Source organism: Balearica regulorum, chromosome 6 (assembly GCF_011004875.1).
Source record: "Balearica regulorum gibbericeps isolate bBalReg1 chromosome 6, bBalReg1.pri, whole genome shotgun sequence".
NCBI classification, from domain to species: Eukaryota; Metazoa; Chordata; class Aves; order Gruiformes; family Gruidae; genus Balearica; species Balearica regulorum.
In genome coordinates, this window is record NC_046189.1 from 21,900,428 (window position 1) to 21,921,891 (window position 21,464).

At 38.0% G+C, this 21,464-nt stretch overlaps 1 protein-coding gene across 3 annotated transcripts in view; it reads left to right on the forward strand.

The window, feature by feature from the left end:
* The window catches only part of STK39 (serine/threonine kinase 39), a 102,095-nt gene that overhangs the window by 44,692 nt on the left and 35,939 nt on the right, over positions 1 to 21,464 (forward strand). For all 3 annotated transcript variants that reach the window (XM_075756747.1, XM_075756749.1, XM_075756748.1), the window contains 3 exons: positions 16,254 to 16,376; positions 16,513 to 16,545; positions 18,507 to 18,574. In XM_075756747.1, coding sequence (XP_075612862.1) covers positions 16,254 to 16,376; positions 16,513 to 16,545; positions 18,507 to 18,574 — 224 coding nt within the window. The remainder of the gene's footprint in view (positions 1 to 16,253; positions 16,377 to 16,512; positions 16,546 to 18,506; positions 18,575 to 21,464) is intronic.

The following is a 21,464-nucleotide window of genomic DNA, read 5'->3' on the forward strand; positions in this document are numbered from 1 at the left end:
TGTGTATAGAGTTTGTGAGGTTGGATTTTTGTGTCTTCTGAAATGGAGCTAATCTAGTACAGAATAGGTGAGCTTTAAAACAAAACTATGGAATAGTTGGCTCAGTTGAGTGTCTTTTCTACTTCTAGAAACATCTACTAGATGATACTACTAACATCTACTAGATATGACTAGATAAGCAGATAGCTCTACAATAACTTGTGTTACTTGTTTTGACAGGGTTTGACAGCTCACACATCATTTATCTCAATCGTTGAAAAGTAACCCTCTCCTGTATTGGATAGTGTATCCTAGTTCATGGGCTATCATAGTTCAACTTCAGAATTCATTTGTGCAGTGAATGAGTCACTGTCTCTTGTGTAACAGCATTGATCTGCTTATTTGCTAACATTGTGTTCGTGACCTGTTGACTTGTTCAAAAATGTCTAGAACATGGACTAACACCGGGTTGGTGTATAGTGAGAACTTTTCTGAGTAGACCAGTAGCTTTAAGTATTCGGCATTTATCATCTAAGCTGTTGAAACTTTCAGTACTGGAGGAGGGTTTCATTACTGTGAAATGCAAGTGTAGGGTATTCTTAAAGGTGTGGTTGGAAGAGTCCTGGTTAAAGAGTCAAGACAGGGTAAAGGAAGTCCAGGCGAGCATGATGCTGGTGGTAGATTCTTTGATCAGGAAGTAAATCTTGTAACTAATCAGAAGATAATCCTATTTTATTGTCCTGGTTTTTAATGATTTGGTTTTCTGTCTCTTGCTGAGAATGTGCAGGAAGGTGCTGGTTTTACTTGTTTGCCTTCTGAGAAATGAAGCCTCAAACACTTCACTCACATGACATCCAAAACCAGATTGCCTCTCCTCGATTTGAAACGGTGGAAAGTGACTCTGTGGAATTAGTTGTTATTAAATTTGTTCCCAGTCTGTAGGCCAAATCAGTATTTTGTCAATGCAGGCAGCCACAGGCTGGCTTGCTAGGGTCACCTTAGTGTCACGAGGTTTCCCACTGTGCTCTCTTGAGCAAGATGGTAGAAGAAGACTTTGTGCCTGTCTTTGTTCAAAAAAGTAGCAAGGAGTTTTGGCAGGATGTGGAAGTGTGTGTTACTTGTGATTTTGTACGTTTTTGGGAAGTTTGTCGGGAAGGTCATGTGGGGAGATGAATTACAGAGAAGATTCTGTGAATGCAAGGTGTCTCAGAAGCAGCGTTGCCATCTGTTACCATTTGCTGAAAGGCTAATGGAATAGCTATGTGAGAATTTTTGCTTTTGTATGGAGAAGTTAAATCTTTAGTCTTCCTAGTTCTAAAAAAAATTGGAGAGGGGGGAAAAAAATAAAAAAGGGGGTCCAGACCCAATACTCTGAAGAAAGTGAAAAGTTAATATGTTTTCCTGGTTAGACCTTGTAAAGCTTTTAGAAGTACAACACAAAAAATTGCATGCCATTTGCTTTGACACTCGCTCCTCCTGCACTTGTGCTTGATACTGGTGATGTTCCTGGGGAGAACTGCAAGAGTAGTACAGGTGCAGCAGGACATCCTTGAGATCGTGCTGCCTGGTGCTATTATGAGAGACTTAATTTAGCTGAAAAGTGATCTTGATTCAAGAAGTTAAAATTATGGCTGGAGCTGAAAACTTCAATGTTTTAATTAAAACAGGTAGTTTAAGGCTAGCAGAGCCGAAAAAGGGACCGAAATAGTAATAGTTCGTACGTGGAGGCCAGTTTCTGCTTAGTGCTGAAAAGCAGCTTCACGAGAAGATTATTCAAACTATGCATCTGCAGGTAAACGTAAAGTTACATAGTATATGAAGTGAAAGGGAGGAACATCAGGTGAATGACACAGATGTGTATATCCCAGCTGTGCTGTGTGGGAGTGACAGACAGCAGAGGGCAGCCGTATCTAATGCACAGTGCGGTGAGCAGCGTTCAGTCCTTCCTGAACTGGCTGGCAGAGCTTTGCTCAGTTAGGAGCAGCTCTAGATCTGTGAATTTTAAATGCCGTAGCCTGGTTGAATGCATGGTGCTTGTTGATATCTAAAATATAAACATAATTTTTTTTAATCCAATGATAAATTGGATTTTATAAAAATCACAGATTTATGTCTGTTATTTTTATGTTAATTTGTAACTTTTTGGAGAACTGCACTGAAATTTTCACTTTGCCTTAATTTTTTTAAAAATGTCTTGAATAGGCTTAGGTCTCTTTAAAATCTGTGTGGAATGCAGAATGTGTATTACAGTAATTGCTCTCATGTGCATAAATAAATGGAAACCTTATAGAAAACAGAAAAGGGAAGGAAACAGAATTTCACCTTGAAAATGGTATTTTCAAGCCTTTGAGCTTGAAAGTGGAGGGTGTCCCTGCCTGCAGCAGGGGGATTGGAACTAGATGATCTTTAAGGTCTCTTCCAACCCAAACCATTCTATGATTCTATGAAAATGAAAATCATGTAAATTCTTCTTTTAATTCTACAGTAGTAGACTATTTCCTAAATATTCTTTGATACGACCATATTTGTGGCAGTGAAACCCACCTTATAATGAGTCTTCTACTACTGAGTAATGAATGCTGTACTTGAGGCTGTATTTGTCATCTTTCTTTTCCCCTCTGGCCATTTTAAGCAAGTAAACAGCTTTGGTAGTAGAAAAGGATGGTGGAACTAGAAAATGTGGATTATAGAAGGAGGATCCAGTGATGCCTCTAACAGAAAGCCTTTTAGTAGTGATTGACCGTCGTGATGCCCATTCATCTGAGCAACCAGGAAAGATAACCAGAAGCTGTATATAGATCTGGATCTTTATCTTTCTTCTTCATCTTTCAGAATATCAAGTTGCTTTGTCAAATTTGCTGTATTTTTAGTTGGCTTCCTTTGATTCCTGCAGGTACCTTCTCGGTCTTAGTACCTTAATTTGATTGGGGGGCAGGGGGGAAGGGGTCACGCAGAGACAGGAAAGAGGATATAACAAAGCTTCTCTCTGCATGTATGAATTAGCCATCAGGTCATGTCTTGTAGCCCATTTGGGATTCCTTGTTTTTGAGATGAAGTGTTACTTTTGAGAAACAATGCAACTCCTCTGCACAGTTAATTGAAAACATCTTCCTCTGCACAGGTACACATTCATGCCTGAAAGGACTATTGTTAAAATGTGAATTAAAGAATTAGTTGTAGTTAATAACGTTCAGTAATGAAATTTATGTAGTGGAACTAATAAATGGAGAAATAATGTCTGAAAACCAAAAATCATACTGAATTACTAAACTTGAACATTTGCCATGTTACTGGGATTTCTGCAAAACACTGCAATTTCGCAAAACACAATCAGGTTAAAATTTTGGGGCAGAGATAATAAATATGTCGCAGTATTTATGTAAAAACCCATGGTCGGGAGTGCGGAGAATTATCTGCACTGATTTACAAGATGTTTATGTGACAAAATAATGTCTGTAGTTTGAGCTGCTACGTTTGGCTGTCTCTAAGCAGCGTTATCCCAGCAAGACAAGACTCAGTGAAAGGAGGGAGGGCTGTGGACAGCAAGTCCCTCAGAGTGGGTGGGGAGTTGGTACACGGAGCATCTGTACCCATTTTTTAGCATTTCCTCTAGAGATGCAGAGATGTGCTCCCTCCTCCACTCTCCCTTCAGCTTTTAATGGCTTGGTTTTCCTCTCACTGATCACCTCACTGTATTCCATTTCTGAACTGTGAGCGTAGGTAAGATTTCATGGCAGTCTTCTCGATTGATGGCCATGCCCTCGGGTGTCACATTTGTTGTCATGTGAGCATGATACTGTTTGTGTTTGGCTATAAAACAAACCAGTGTCATAAATATTTAAAGCAAATGGTCTTTTTTTAAGAAACAGATTTCTATTCTTTATTGACTTGTGCTATGTTATCCCTTAAAAAGGGTGCTCTTCCAGAACCAGTAGAGAGCTGAAAAAGTCCTATTCAGTGCAGAGTTATCAATCTCCTTTACGCAGTACTCTTTCATGAAAGCAAATGTACATTTCTTTAAGTTGCCAGTGTAATTAATTCCAATAGTGAGTAGAAGTGGTAATTTACACAAAATGGTGAAGATTTCTGTATTTCCAATTCTCAAATGACTTAGGTGCCTCTTCAGTTTTTGTAATACTTTGTGCTGCATTAAGGAAGAAATAAATATTTGCAAGTTTGTGTCAGTGATTCAGATTTTCCATATTGACTTATTTCATTGAAGGTAATTATAAATGTTCATAAATATAGCATTGCACACTTCAGAGCAAACAATAAATAGCTGCTTTGGAAGGGTATGCTAGGTAGCTGTGAGTATATATTTTAATACCAGCAGAGGTGCAGTTTAAATGTTTAAAGAAAATGATTGTGAGATCAAAGCATGATTAATGAAAGCTTGACCCCAAAGTAAAAGAAATATTTTTGGCCATTATTTCAATGCAAAATTTTAAATAGGATAACAGTTTCAATGTTGCCATGTTTTGCAGACACTGTTTGCATTTGACTTGCAATTGAAGTATTTGATGTTCCTGTATCTTTCTAGTGAGATAACAGATATATATGCAAGAATATTCTCTGCTCTTGCTTTTACTGACTCAGGACATATCACCTGAAGTGCCGATGACACCTCATCTCCTCCCACAGTAAAGTCACCTTGGAATACTGAAATTCAAACCCTTCAGACTGAGACTTTAGGGCATGGGAGAGGTGTACACCAAATAACGTGTTTGCTTCTAGGAGCTTCCCTGTGTTCTTCAGTCAAAAACTTCTGTTGTTTCACATAGAGAATATACATACCGGAAATGTCTAAAGACACTTTTCAGGACCTGCAAAGCCTTAAATCCTCTGTGTCGTTTCAGTCAGCAATTTGGACAAAATGTAACCATGGTTGTACAATGTAGAGAAGCAGTAAGAAAAAAGAAGAAAGACTAAGAGGAAGGGCTTTTTTCCCATTATATTTGCCGTATGCAGAGTGGCTTAAGAGTAGCGGATGCTAATACCAAATTACTGCAATATTTTAACATCTTTTGAGCGCTACAAAGCAGAAATGCCAGGATGTTATTTTAGAAAGGTAGTGGAACATCCTATTAGTAATGATAGTCTGCATAAGTCGTAGTGCGAAAAAGCAAGGTTCCCAGCTGCATAAAACACATTCAGGTTTGCAGAATTTTTGTGGCTTGCATCAGAATAAAACCAAGGCTTTGTGTTATAATGAACTCAGGGGAATTTAAGAATAGCCAGCAGTGAAGGGATTAGGATGCTCACATGATCTGTGAGACTGGGTTGGACAGGGATTAGCCGTCTCTTGAGGAAATGCCCCAACTCTTGAACAAAGGATGATGTGTACACGTGGGAATTCATGCTCTGTCTTGGACCTCAGATGATTTTTTTATTTTTTTTTTTCCAAAAATGTGATTACAGTATAGGTGTTCTTGTGCAAAAAGACTGATGTTCTTTTGTGCATGAAAATACATTGTAGAAAGTGACTTCTCTATGGTCTGCCTTTTACCTCAAGTGCTAAACTGTGATTAAATATGTAACTGTTTTAAGCAAAAGGTTTGTGCCTTGATTGGTTAAATGTAATGATATACTGTTTTCCTTCATTGCATTGGAATGCAAATAAATGTATAGGTGTGGGGACTCAAATTTGCTTTTATATCTTAGGAAATATTCAGGAAAGGTTTGCAAGAGGGCTAAAGGTAAAAATTATAAAATCTCATTGCTCTACAAACATAAGATGCATATGGAAGAAGCTGGTCTGGGGCTTTTTGGAGAGAAAAATACACAGAGCAAAATGTGCTAAAACCAAAACTGTTCAATAATGTCCTATTTCTCATCATTGTTCTTCCTATAAAATAACTCTCATGGAACTGACATCATAACTGGCATGTAAATACTTCTTATGAAATTGTATGAGAAATAAAGCTGTTGGGACTTCTGATTTAAAAAAAAAAAAAGGGGGGGTGGGTGCAGATGCAAAAACCCTTATCTTATCAATTACCAAGTAACATTGGCACTTTAAAGAGTAATTCAGCGTATCTGTTCTGTAAGAACTTCTGGGATCTATGTAACGGGGGAGTCCTGTCTCCTATAAGAACCATTATCACGGTCTTAGCGAAAGGTGAAGATATGCAGCATCAGGTGACTCGTCTTTCTCTTTTCTGCCTGAAAGTCAAATCTGGGCTCTTACTAGGACAGACTGCAGAAAATGGGGGGAAAAAAACAAAAAAAAAAGAGTAGTGTTTAAATAACCACCTTGTCATTCCCACTCTCTGGGGCACGTGGGATTGTGTATATCTTGAATACTGTACTAGCAGAAGTAGCTGAAGGGCATCAGTGGTAAAATAAAGGACAATTTTATCTCCAGAAGAAGCTAAGCTAGTTGATTTGTTGGACTGCAGTGTTTCCAAAAGAATGTGTGTTTTTAAGAATAGAGAAAGGAAAAAAAAAAAAAATGAATTGCCTTCTGTAGATATGCAAGCGCAAAAGATGGAGAACAGCACTGACTGTTCTCTAGTTAGAAATTAATAGAGAGCAGTGTCAGAGTTACACAAAGACTTTTGCAGATGTTTTTTAAGCGGGTGGGGTCTACACATTTTCCTCTCCAGCAATTCAGGAACAAATTACATTTGGGCTCTAAGTTACCTATATATGGAGGGCGGCAAGGCACCTTCCATGTTACTGAAATGTTTAATGCTTGTTAATGCTATCAATTTTGCTTACACAAATGCATTTTATTTACCATACTTTCAGATCACTGTAGTCTTTTATGGAGCAGAATTAAAAATGTTTTATATCTACCCAGGACTCCATCCCAAATATTCAGTTGCCAGAGACTTTAATAGGAATAGCTAAAATAACTGAGATAGTGGAAAAATTAAGATTGGTAGTTCAGTTGTCTTCCTATAGAAAGAGGAAAAAGACAATAGATGGATAATATTACTCTTGCGGAAAGAATGGATTTTTAATGTGGTTTAGATCTTGTGCTGTACCATGTATGAATTGCAGTAATATTTTATGCGTGTATGCATTGGTATCCCACAGTGTGTCCTTTTTATGTTTTGGCTTTTTGTGTGGGTTTTTTTTTTAAATTAGACACTGAAAATACTAGATCTGTAAGTCAGCCCAGTTCTTTGCTGTTTTGAGTAGTTGTGAATAAGGAAGTAGAAATATCTTAATATTCAGAAAATGTTCATTCCCTTCCTTGTCACCCTACAAAAATAAACTTGTAAAGAGATTGCAGAAGCAAAAGAATCAGTGATGAATAATAGATTCTTCTTTCCCCAGTCTCTAACATCTACATATAGCAAGCACATCAGTGCCTAGAAGACAACAATTTATGTTTTGCTTCCTTATGCTGTAGCCTGCTTTTCATCAAGCTTTGGGAAATGTGGGCAGCTTCTGCATTCTGATGCTGGAGTTCTCTCGCTGTCAGGCCAGTTTGGGCTAACCTTTGATGGACAGGATTTAGAGTTGCCCTGTTCATTTGCCTGGAAAGGTGATGCATGCTATTGTTGGCTGGGAACGTTAACTTACTTGTATCATACTTTAAAAGGATGAGGACAAATAGTTCTGTCAGCAGCTTAATTTAGTCTTAAATCTTAGTGACTCTGGTGTATACTGGAATAAGCTTTAACTGGCAACAACATATACAACAGTAATAATAATATGATGCTTAATATTTTTGTGGTAATCATGATTTTTTCACTCACTAAATTGTCCACGCATTCTCTGTTGCAGCTGGTGTTCCTAATGTCTTTCTTGCACAGCTGTGGTAATGTTGTCAGTGGCTTGTTAAGTTTTTCCTCCTACAAATTGCTTTTGGTTGTAGATTGCAATATTCTGAGCTGCTTTTGTGTTGGGTGCAGTTTAAATGCTAGTCATTCAAATTCACTTTTATTCCATGTGCTCTTCTGTTTTATGTGAAATATGTTTTCTAATATGTGCTAATTTGTCTTTGTAAGGCTGAAGGCTTTCATTGTTTTCTTTATTAGGTAAGGTTATGATTCAGTTTAGGTCCTATTTTGGAAGGAGCATTTAGGTTTTTAAAACAATAAAACCCAAATTAGAATTGAGCATGTTTCCCTTTCCCTCTGAAATATTTACTGAGAGAGGTATAATCCTAGCATAAAGAACTATCGATGCTGTGTATTTTGACTAAAGCTGATGGAGAAATTGCATTTGTATAGCTACCGCATGCGATGTAAAAGAAATTCCTCCTTATTTTTGTAGAGATACAAGAAGTTTGTTTCAGTTCCATGCTTTGTCTCAGATTTGCTTTGTGGCTTTGGATACATCACTTCATTTGTCCACTTCTTTATTTCCTTCTGTACAATGGAAGGCCTGTAGCAGGGTATGAGGAGAAATACGTAGAGTATTCTCAACTGCTGTAATGCTATAATCATTGGGGTGAAATGCAAGCATGCTGCTTTGATATCAGTCTTCAAGTAGTATCTCAAATGATAACCCGTAATGAAATTCTAAATATTTGTAATATTCCAAATACAATCCCTGTTGTATATTCTTGCTAGGAACAGTGTTAAGACTGTTCTTACTCATCTTCCATTTGTCTTTTCTTCGCTGTTCATCTGGCACTTCAGAAATTAATTTTGGTCTTAGGCTAGTACTGCTCAAGGCAACCCTTCTTACACTAGCTTTTAAGAAAAATAATGAAAGGCCATTTACAATTTGGTTGGAACGAATCAATCTGAAGCAAACTGGATCTGAATGAGAATATTGAATTTAAACAACCTATAGCACTAACTGCTGATGTCACTTAAGAATGAGCATCTGTTCTTATGCTGCTGGACTTTTCTACCAATTTCAGCACTGACACAAGAGAGATTGGGAAATTGGACTGAAGTCCACTGACAGTTCTGGGCTTGCATATGGAGGTCTGCAGAGATGTCTTCACTCCAGCAGGTTGGATCATGTATTTGCAATCAATATCTCATTATGATAGAAACCATGGATGTAATTGCCAAATAATGTTTACAGTTGTAAAAATCCCCTAATAGAAATAAAAGAGGGACATAGAAAGAAGACACTTTAACTATATATAAACAACAGGAATTCGAGATAGCATGAATCAGGAAGAACATACTGCATTCTTTGAAGGACAGTTCATTTGAGGGAAATGCTATACTTGCTTGTAAAATAGAAGAAAAGAGATTTATCTGTTCTCACAAGGATAAAGTGTCATTGAATCTCATTGAAAATTGATAAACAGGGCGTGAAGTCTGGGCTTTCTTTGTTTCTTGATTGTATGGCGTCCTTTGAGAGCTATGCAGTACTCATTCCTACGTTATGCCTTCAAGTCCCCAGGGTAAGCATGGTTTGAACTTAATTCCTTCTTGTCTTCAGGTAATTCTTTTCCCTCCCAGGGTAATACTAGAAGTTGGGATCAACAGTCTGTCTTGCATACACTTCACCATTGTTCAGTCACATTAGTGTCCTTTAGCACTCTGAGCATAGAAAAATTCTTAATGTCCATATTCGTGAAGTGTATCTTCAACATACATTTTGAAAAAACACTTTTGAGCAGAGCTGGGAGTTGAAGTCTGTCAGAAATATAAAAAGATTGTTTAAGTGGGGCTTGAGATGCCCTCTGAGGTGTTCATCATGTTGCACTGTCCCTGAATTTGAGTAGGAATATCTTTGCTATTTGAAAATATCTTGATGATGTTATTGCTGAATGTTTGTGGATTCTCTTCAGATCTGCTCTGTTTCTGTCAGTATTTCCACAGGTTCCTGCAGTGACCCAGTGAGGCTGAGATGAATACTTTGTGCACTGGTGAACACAGCTTTCTGTAACCTTCCATCAGTAGCCATCTAGTTTATTTTTTAGATGAGTTGACTGTTATGTAGGCCATCAAGTCCTCATGAACTCTCATCATTTCTATGTAGTGATTTTTGTGTTGGCCCATTGCAGTATTTTCATTAACTTTTATAAGCTGCAGCGTTTCAAAGAGTGTCTTAAGCTGCCCACCGCCAAAGGAAAGAATTGGTAGGCTTTGCCATAGAGGACTACGGTTTGATGGGAGAAAATGGGTTAATCGTTTCTGTCCCTCTCCCCTGTGGGCATACCTTAAGGTTTTTGCTGCCAATGCCTGACACCTGAGGCACAGATTCCTGTTGTTGAACTGTGCCATGCGAGTGCTTAGCAGGCTACAGTTCAGTACATGTGTATATAGAACTATTCTTCAGCAAAATGCTTCTGTGTATTGCACATTCGTTCTTGTAAACTGAAAGGAAACAATCCAAACACTAAATTATGTAAGAATTTCATCTAGAGAAACATTCCCTTTGTTTCCACCCTGATGAAGATATATTTCTAACAGAACAATTCTGGTACTGGTGCCACTCAGTGATTGGTTATTTATGTTCCTTTTTTCCCTTTTTTCTTTTCCTCTCTGCACAGGCTTGGTGTAATGGCCCTTAGTGTACTTGCTGGAAAAGCTTTTTCCTGTGTTGAAGGTTCTTTAGGCCTGTAAGGACAAAAGGGATTGTTGTGGTTTAACCTGGCAGGTGGCTAAAACAACCACATAGCCCTTTGCTTACTCCCCCTCTCCCAGTGGAATGGGGAGAAAATTGGGGGGTGGGAGGGGGAAGGCAAAACTTGTGGGTTGAGATAAAGGCAGTTAAATAGGACAGAAAAGGATAATAATGATAAAAGAATACACAAAGCAAGTGATGCACAGCACAATTGCTCATCACCCGCTGACTGATGCCCAGCAACTTCCCAAGCTGTGGTCACGCCTCCGGCCAGCTTCCCCCAAGTTATGTATTGAGCATGATGTCATATGGTATGGAATAACCCTTTGGCCAGTTGGGCTGAGCTGTCCTGGCTGTGTCCCCTCCCAGCTTCTTTTGCACCCCCAGCCTGCTTACAGGCTGGGCAGTATGAGAAGCTGAAAAGTCCTTGACTTGGTGTAAACATTGTTTAGCAACCATCAAAACATCAGTGTGTAATCAACATTATTCTCATCCTAAATCCAAAGCACAGCACTATACCAGCTCCTAGGAAGAAAATTAACTCTATCCCAGCCAAAACCAGGACAGGGATCCAGAGCTTTACCACATTCTGTGACGAACGCTTCAAGAGTAATCGAAAAGGTGAGAAAGACTTGATTGTGATGAAGTGAAAATCTTCTGAAGATTTTAGTGTAGCAACTTGGCATGCCGTTATAAAAATGTGCTCACTTTAATTCTACGTTGTTTTGTGAGACAGGGAAAAAAAAGGGTTAGAGCACAAGATGCATTGCATCCTAGCAAACTAGGACTTGGGGTAGCACAAAAGACAAGTGTTTGGTGGCAAAAGATAAGTGTTTAAGAAGAATCTGTTTCTTTAAAGGTCAAAATTGCTTTAATTTTATCCCATGGTTATCAAAAGGTCTTTTAACTTTTAACGTTATTTGAAGTGTCTTTATCTTGATAAAGCAAACAGAATACGAAAAGAGGATTACTAGAAATTGGGGGAATACATAAAGTGCTGAAGGGTTGCCTTCATGCTTACTTTTTCTTTTCTAAGATACAACTGGTCAGTGCTGAAGCTTATTGCTTGGATTGATTATGATCCTTTTTAAACTCTTACAGATGATCATAGTCTAATAAACTGTATGAACATTGCAATGGGTGCTGACCCTTACAACTGATTAATATCTAATGTGGTGCTACTGTGGTCTCCAAGCTCTGCAGTTGTCATTGCAATGCTTAAATGCTTTTCCTAGATGCCTCCCTTCTGAAAGTACAAATAATACGTCGATACAACACCAAATTAGTTATTCCTGAAGTAAAATTGTCCTTTTTAGTTAAATATTTGATACCAATGAAGTATGTATCCACACTGTAAAATGTTTTTCTATGCTACTGTTTCTGTTCTAGAACAAAAAATAACAGCATTATCCATGTTTTTTTCATGAAGAAAAGAGATATTTATATGAGAAAGTGGTGTATAAAAACAGGTACTGGAAGCGGGTAGTTTGATGACATATTCTCCCCCCCCCCCCCCCCCCCAAAATGTGTGCTGATGTGTAATGTCAATTGCAGCTTTTTCATCATGAATTAATTTATACAAAGATACTTAGGAAAATCCAACAATACATTTATAGTGTTTGCATGTAGGAAGGGAAGAAAAAGTACCAAGCCTAATACTGAAAGCCTTGTATTTGGGCTGAATAAAGTAAGAAGGAGTGACAAAAGATTGTGTGACAGATTTAAAGAACTTAAACTAACATGCCCATGAAAGGGAATGGAGACAAATCTATGCTGTGTCTGGATATATTTGCTCCCCGTTTATATTTATATCTGTATCACTTTTTGGCAATTTACAATGCTTTCTTACCACAGATGACTGGGGCAACTACTGAAAATGATATTCCAGCTCCTCTTCTTGTGCAGTCTCTCGTGCTTGTGCTAGCTCATGATCAGCTCAATTAAAAAGCTGATTTTGCTGCAAGCTAAGTGTTCCATGTTAATTTTTCAGTTGGGTTGTCTGCACAGCTGTAGGAGCACAAATGAATGCTTGAGGAGACTTGGTGTGGCAGATTGTGCACTCCAGTCATGATGCTGCATTGTAAGGGTTTTGGAGTACGCGATTTTGAGGATCCTGAGGGATTGCTGCTGCCAAAACAAGATGACCCAGCTTTCACTGCCCCTTTTGTTTCTGCCTCTTTGCTTACAGTCTGCTATTTGACCTCAAGATGGGCTGATTTAACCCACAGATCTTGCGAACAACTTGTTCAGAAATGGGGAAAAAAACAAAGAGGGGGGGCTAGTGTTTCTCCCAGGTTGGTGGGTTGAATCTGCTTGCTGTACAACCAGGTAGGTCCTGGTGCAGGCCTGATGGACATCTCGGGATTGTCTCTCCCCGCGGTAGTAAACTAGTAGATCATCTCGGTTGTCCTATCTTAGCCCTTTAAAGGGGTTCTCTGGCTGTGCGGAAATTCAAAGCCTAAAAAGCTTTAGCTTTATAATGTAGGTTTTATTCCTTTACTTTTTCTGGTGTATTTTTGTGTTTTATTAATGAGTTGAATATGGTAAAATGTTAGCTGTCTGCCAAGATACTTCACATGCATTACTATCTATATGCATTTTAATGAATGTACTCTGGAAGAGACACTGGAAAATCTGAAGAGAAGCAGCCCTGTACTAGTGTCAAGTCTGCTATGATAAGTTTCTATTACAACAGAAATTTAAGCTAATATGTTTCCATCCAATATGTGATAGTAGAATTGTACAGATTTATGATGAAGAGACAATTAATGTATTTGTAGAGATGGTGCACTGCTCTTGCTCTGTCCTGCACCTAGTGTACATGCCCTCCCTATGTGACTGAGTCTTTGTGGCTTTAACCAGAACTGAATCTGAGCAAAGCCGCTGTTAATCAAAAGTTGTGCAAATTAATTTGCTAAGTAATGCAAGTGTTAAGCACACCCACCAATAAAATGTCATAGACAACAGCTTCACATTTTTGAAGGCCGAATAGATTGGGTACTTCTCTATAGCTGAAATTGTGATTTGTTTCCTGTAAATATGTGTGCAAGTGGGAATCAGTCTGACTGAAAAAGACTACTGGTCTAAAGTTTTGTTTTTCTGCCTGCAGGCACCTTTCAAGAAAATAATTTAATTTAACACGATATTTTATTTTGCAGTAACTTCTTTTCTTTTCCTTGAACCATTTGTTTATTGCTTATTAAAAGGCAATCTATTTAAAAACTTGAAATGCACTCCATCTTCATCAGTAAAGCTTTCTCCCATAACTCTCTGTCAGCATCATTAAGCTCCACTAAAATCATTCTAGTTAGAATAAGTCTTCAGAACAACTGAAAATGGATGCAGAAGAGATTTTGATTAGTGTAGTGTAGTGTGTGAATGTGTCTGTAAACCATTCTGTTCTGTTTGAAAAGCATGCTTTTGGTTGTGGTTGATATCCTCTCATAGGTTCGTGCATAACTGTTGGGGAAAATGCTTGTGCTGTTAAACAAAAGCCTACATCAGGACTGTTCCTTGAAGGATAATAAATTATAACTACAAGCACCAGGGAAAATGCCTGCTAGATTACTTTGTGTCTGTGCTAATCCCTGATGATGTAGACAGCAAGAGGCTGCTGATTGTGCCTGGGCTGATTGCAGCTGAGTAAGAAATTGCTGTACTACTGCATCTGTTGACTTTTGCTTGGTCGTCCCTCCCAAACACGCATGAGCTTCTTTTACCAAGCTTTGCGACAACTAGAACTAAAATTGGTGCCTTAGAAGTCTGGTATGGGAAACAGGGAAAATAACGCAGAATTTGTCCCTCAAGTGGTGGAGTAGGATATTCCCCCAGTGTTCTGCATAGGTTTTCTTCTTCTCTGTTTCAAAGGAGTACAAAATATGGAGAAACTAAGTAGGGCACTCTTACTTGGTTGTGCAGGGAAGAACTGAAGAAGGTACAGAAATGTGCTGAGGTTCTGGAAAGTTCACCCTTTCCTCTAGTTTAGTCTTATATGTGCAAAAGGGAAGGGAGAGGAGCAGATGGATGTTCTGGGGAGTGAAGGAAGGAAGAGGGATAATGAACACAGACAGACATCAAGATACCTACTTGTATATGCACAAGGTTTTGAAAGCAGGCTCCTAAGTTCAACTCTTGCTGTTGTGGTGTCAGGCCAGCCAGCTCCAAATTGTGCTTCATCCAAATCCAGTAGAGAAATAGCTTAAGTGCCCAGCTCTCTATGGAAAGCTGCTTTGGAAAAATTGTATTAATATCTGCATCACCCATTTTTCTAGAAGCTTATGAGCTCAGACTTCTAGTGTCCTATACTGTTTTCATGCTACATGCGTTTTGCTGAAGTACTACCTGATGGGTAGACTAAACTACCAGTTTAGTCTTTACATAAGTTTCATTATTTTGAAAAAAAACAGTGATTTTTTTCTTGTCAGAAATCAGATTTTATAGATTTTTTTTTTAATTATTATTATATTTTTTTTTACATCTTCCTGTTTTGTGAGCTGTGCTGGCAGAATAGGTTTCCATCACCACCACCAATCATCAGAATGGTAGAACCAAGTTAATCAGTGCCCAGTATACTTCAGTGCAAGACATCAAAACACCACAGACAGGAATCTGAGAAACCAGAGTTGAACCAGGCTGTTGTATGGATACTGACAAACAGGATATACAATTTTGAGCTAAGACCATATAGTTCATAATTCTTTTTAAAAATTATTTTTATTAGATGTCTTTTCCAGCAGTTGTTATTGGCATGAAACTCCTTTTCTGCCAAGTTAGTGCTCCCTTTTGTGTGCTGTGAACACTTAATGCTTTGTTCCTTTCATTCTCTTACCAATGTACAGGCTATTTTCCTGAATTACTTTTTTTCCTTTTTTATAATTCAAAAGGATTTGCTTTAAGCCTTACAAATTTATAGCACTGGGGAGCTTACCTGTACGAGCATTTGAAGTTGTGCAATGGGAACTGTATATTGGTTCAGTAATGTGAAATAATTAGAGAAACTGATTCTAATCTAAACCCCAGTGGGGCTGCTGCTTATTGTGCTGAGCTTCCAGTCATCTCATGAGTCTCATAAATGCATGCCAAGGTGTGGGAAGAATTGTTGGATGTTCTTTTGTTTTGCTCAAATAGGCTATAAACATGATCTGGGGAAAACAAGTGTGTTGTCAAGCTCTGAAAAAGAGCAAGATGGCATCAGAAGAGTATTTGATTTTCAGATTTAGCTGCTGGATACTCCTATTAAGCCTCGTTAGACTGTTTGATCTACAGGAGTTTGTCCAATTAGTTTAGTGTGGTGCATGATTGCCTACCTTCTTAGTCTGTGTACAGCTGCTCTTTTCTTTCTTTTTTTTTTTTTAATAAGGATCACTTTACTTTTAAAGTATCCTTAACACAATTACACATTTTAAAGCTGTTTAACAGAACAATTAAAGTTTTTAAGACTTGTGTCCCAAGAACAACCTTGTCTGTGTAACTTCTGCTTCCTTGAATAGTTTCATTTAAAGTGGTTAGTTCATAGTAAGCAGTTATCAACTACTTGAGCTTGTTCCTGAGCAGTTGTAAAATATATCCAAACCCTCTTTCCCTATATGAATTTTGCATAGCTTAGCTGATCCCAGCGCTCAAGGATGAACCCTGAGGTCAGATATTATTCCAGTATGCCAGTGACTCCTCCAGCAAACTAATGAAAGCATATAGAATTAACAAAGTGAAGAATTGCTGATTAACCAGAACACCAATAAAGACTAAAGATGTCTGTGTAATGGTGACACTTAATATTTTGGTAGGTCAGACGAGTACCAGGTTCCAGTGGTCACCTCCATAAAACAGAAGATGGGGACTGGGAATGGAGTGATGATGAAATGGATGAGAAAAGCGAGGAAGGCAAAGCTGCTGTTTCTCAGGAGAAGGTAACTTTTGTTTGTGTCAGTACATTTGCACTCTGCAAGATACTGTGTCTTAATGTTGATTGTTAGTATTTCTGGTTCTTTAATGCATAAAGCTGCACAGCTCATATCCTCATATCTCACTGCATTTGTTTTCCAGTCACGGAGAGTGAAAGAAGAGGAGAACACAGAGGTAAAAATGTCTTGATCAATTACTTTTTCTTCCAAGTGATTGAGTGAAGGGATTTCTTTTTCATTTCTGTTGTTAAAAATGTCAGTTGAGGCAGGAATGTTGTTCTGCAGCCTTGTGTGGCAAGTACTTGTGAGGATAGAGCTGTATGCAGTTGGGCCTGTAACTATTAACTTGAGCACACACTGGATAAAATGGATAGGAAGTTTAAAGTCATGTTACATTCATGCCCAGGAGAATTAGTTAAGATAGGTAATTTGGGGTTTTTTTTAATGAATCTTCATGACTGGATCACACTAATTGCTGTCTTTTTGTCAGAGTAATGATGGCCATTTCGGAGTAGCTGGAAGATCTTAAAATAATTTTTCATTCTTAGGATTTGTATCACGACATGTAGCTTGTAATTAAAATGCTTCATCCAGTGTACAGTAAAATAATTCCGTACTGTGGCATAGTAGTTTAATTCAGAGGAATAAAATACCATATTGAGTTTCATGGCCCTGTGCTGAGAGTATGGGAAGCATTACTGCTATAAATAATTGTTTAATAGGATTACTGGCTTACAGCCAAAGTGCTCTTTTAAAAATGTCTATTCCTTGGGCGGGTGACACTTGCCACTTCACCTGCAATTTTAGATTCTCTCGTTTTCATTGGTGTCATAGCAACCTTCTAGAAGACTAACAGCTTCCTGCCAGGTTTGGTCCTGTTAGCTCCTGTGATGACCCCAGTCTTTCCGTTGCAGACCTAGTTTACATAGTGCTTTAGCATCTGAGATATTTTATGTAAGCTGAAAAAAAGCTACAAAAAAAAAAAAAGACTTTCACCAGACAGTCTTTTTCTGTCTTAGAAATTGAGAATTCTGCAGTTTGTGACTCAGTTTATACAGGTAACTCTCTTATTATGAGTTGCTTAGTTTATAAAGGAGAAAAAAGCCTCCACTTGAAGTCTTCTGTTGGTTTTTGTTTTCTTAAATGCTCCAGAAGATGACTTGGAACTGAGACTAGTCCAGCTTGACACTGTTGGTGTGTGCCATTGGGCTGCACATTCCTATACGCTGAAATAACAGGTCTGTTGAAGATGCAGAAATAGTAGTAGTAGTTTATATGAATGGAAGGAACTTAATTGAAGTAGAAAAAAATCTACTCCCCTTTTAATGATTAAATAATTTTCCTGATATTCATTAACTTTTGTTTAAAATACACAGATAATAAAATACAGATCTTGTGTAACACTTTTTTTTTTTGAAGTAGCTTTAATGTGAAAAGCTGTTGGAAAACAATCAAATGAGATTTGTGATGCAAGTCATTATTTTGGAGGACTTGACTGTAACCTTTGAACAGGCTTCCGTGAGTGGTGACAATAAGCCAAGTTCGGTATGAAATCATAGTAGGGTAGAGGACCTGGAGGTACTCTGTATGTAGGATACACTTTTGCTTGAGAGTTCAGATAAATGTTAGTTGAGGGCTGGGGAGGGTATCACAGTGTGAGGGAGGAGTGATAGTGTGAAAGAAACCCGTATTCCTGATTTTTCTCTGTGAAAGACATTCTCCAAGCTGTGATGCCTGCTTTGATATGCTGCTAGTTCTTTGCAGATGAGTAGATGCAAGACTTCCTTAACAACCAAAACTGTTACACAAAAATAATGTGAGTAGTAGCTTGGTATTCTCACTGTGTGTGTATTATTCAATAGGTTATTGGAGCTTTGATGCAAGGTGGATTAAAAGCCCTTACACTCAGTGCTTTAATGCAGGCCTTATCATTTGTATCTCTGTAATTGAAATATGGCAGTTTTACTGGTATCAGCTATATTTTAGACTGTGTTACTGAAAGTGTTTAAAAGGTTTTTGAGAGTTAGAGGATGTGTAAAATATTCTGTGCTAACTTCAAACTTAGCATGGCAAGTATTTCGGGACTTTTTTTTCCTTTGGCATTCATTATAAGACACTTACTTTTTTCTTCAATAGTCTCAGCCTGCTGTTAGTGATGAATATAGTGAAGTTCCATGTGCAGTGAATCTTGTCTTAAGATTAAGGTAAGATGTTCTTCTATTTATTTTGGCATTCCTTTTTAGTTGTCTGTATTATTCTTGATCTCCCTCATTACTTTCATAATATTAACATAAAATAAGTGTTAACCTCTTTAATCTCCCAGTATGACCAGTATGAATAGTGTTTCTGTGACTAATTGCTGTCTTTTAATTGCTTACTGAAATAGTGTAAAATGAAAAGCAGAATATGAATGTGGCTTCAGGCTAAGTGTACCCTTCATTAAGTATTTTCTTTCTTTTTTTTCCATGTAATGCAGGATCACAGTGAGAGATTTTTAATGAGTTTCTTTCACACTTCAGCAGTCGGCCTCTGACAGAAATAAACCATAGCTGTATTACAAGTTGCCTACTCAAAACATTTTTCACTGGCAAGTTTAATCAGCCACTGTGGAGAAGTGACAGATATTCCAGAAAATGGATACAAATATGTTGTCTGACTTTAAATTTATACATAGCTAAAATGAGTCAGATTACCTTTAATTAAAATCAGTGTATAACTAAGATTTGAATTGTTTAATTATGCAGTCTAGATCTTGGATAAAAGTATTTTTTCATAAGAAGCTTTGATAACTTTTTATATATGTACAGCCATTTTCCTTAAGTGGCCAACTTAGTTTAAAAAAAAAAACCAAAAAACAACTTACTGCCACTTGCTTTAAAACTTGTTTACATCCAGTTTGTATTGACAGGATTTCTATGAGAGGCTGTAAACTCTTAATTATTCCTATGGGGAAAAGTTAAATGTTACGGGCTTTTTATGCTAACAAAAAGATAAAAAGTCAACTAGAGAAATATTTACAAAATTACAGCCACTATGTTAGAAACAAATAGCAGATACATTCATAACAAGTAGCTTTAAAACAGTAACATCAAAACCTGATAGTAATCAGAAAAAAAAAATCTACACAGAATGAGTGCCAAGTTCCAAAATCTATTATCTTCCCTTTTCTTTGACTACTTTTCTAGTGACAGCTGCAAAATACTGCATGGCTGCCAAAGGTTGTTTACTGAAGTGAGGAGTAATAAATTTTATTGTGGGGAGAAAAAAGACTTAGAGATTATTTGGAATCAGTTTAGTTGTCCAATTTACATAACTGCCCAGTTATGCTATCAATATTCTTTTTCATCTCTCTACTGACAGACAGGTAGATGAAACCATTTACAAAACAGACCAATTTATACTGCTGTGTGGATGTACTAGTGAGGTGCTCTGGGTGTTTTTAAATTACAATGAAACCTATAGAGTGATTAGCTTCTACCCAGTTACTTGCAGTGTTGGCATATCCACAGGGCAAACATTTTCATCCTGCAAGTACAGTGAAATGTCAGGGATTATGCTTTCAGTTTTTTGCAGCCCTTAAGCTAGCAGTGAAGGAAAATTGATCCTAAGAGACTTGAGTTTCCAAACTCTTATTTGCACGATGAACTTTTGTTCTTGTTAAGAATCCTCTTAATTCATGGGTGAAAAAATTTCCTCTGTGTACCCTCCCTAAAAGCAAGCCTGTAGTGACTAGATTAATGTGTTACAATTATGAAGATTTAGATGGTTATTGATAGAGAGGGAAGAAACGTGGATTTCAATTTTATGAACCAGAAAGTTTCCTTTAAATAAAACAAAATAGTCTTGAACAGCAGATACACTCTGAGGCCTGGGAACACTGTTGGCGGTGTTGAAAAAATCAAAAATCTGATGCATAATTTTTCAGAGTGAATTTTGTTCATTTAAGCTGACCTACTTTTGAGGTAGGAATCCTCTGCGGTGCAAACTCCTGGCCCCACGTGAGCTCTGGCTGTCTGCTAGGAGGTGGGCCGAGTTATGCATCTTTGCTCTGTGTGTCTGGGTTTCCTTCTGAACACATGAGTAGGGTCAGAGCTAGCGCGTAATCAATGTGTGTGTGTGGATGGTTGAGGGGAATATAGGAGTGCGGGGTATACCAAGCGGCGCTTTTACTTTAGTTGGAACTTTGCGAAGTGCATATCTGAGAACGAGGGCTACAAGTTCCCTGTACCTCCACCCAGTGGTGTAGATTCAGAGTTAGTACTTAAGCATTTCTTTATATTTGATGCTTTAAAAGCAAGAGTTATTTTGTTTATGGAACACTCACAGAAATTCAGGGTAGCCACTGGCCAGCTGCTGTATACATTGTGTTTAGCAAGGTATCTGTGATGGCATTTGAATAGGTGTGCTTCCTCTCCACTATTGACCCCAGGAGAGGAACAGCTGAGGCTGCCGTGAACGTGGCAGGGTTGTGCAGTCTGCTGCGTGCTTGTCAAGAATTACATTCTAATGTCTTGTTCTTCACTAAATTAACAGAAACCCTATTTGGGGAAAGGAGCTGATGATTATTTGTTAACTTTTCATAAAATACTTAGGTTTCTTCCATTATTCGATTACCTGTGGGGAGTTGTCTCAGCTCATTCACCTGTCAGCATCAAGTATCTGTCAGTATATTATGTTAAAAGCTTTTCACCTTTGGCCTTACTTTGGGCACATTAATAGCGGCCCTGGCCTGGCAGTGAGTGGTTGCACCTGAGGGTGGAGTACTCCTGGGTTCTGCATTTTTGGGTCTAGGTCTAGCTGCAGTGAGTAAATTTGGACAAAGCCAGCTCTGGAGAAATAGCAACTGTATAGTGCTGCTTTAGGGGCATAGAATTCGGAGTCTTCCTCTCCAGCCCCAAAGAGTCTGAATACTTGGACCTTACCAGTCTGCTAAACAAAGGCCAGAGTAGGTTTGAGGCTGGCATTCCTGTGAAGTGTTGACAAGCTTTTACCATGCCAGGTAATTAACTGACAAGCTACAGAGATGCTGTAGAAGATGACAGTAGTGTTCAGAATATTAAAGTGTTAGTGCTTGAACTATTGCTGTAATCTCTT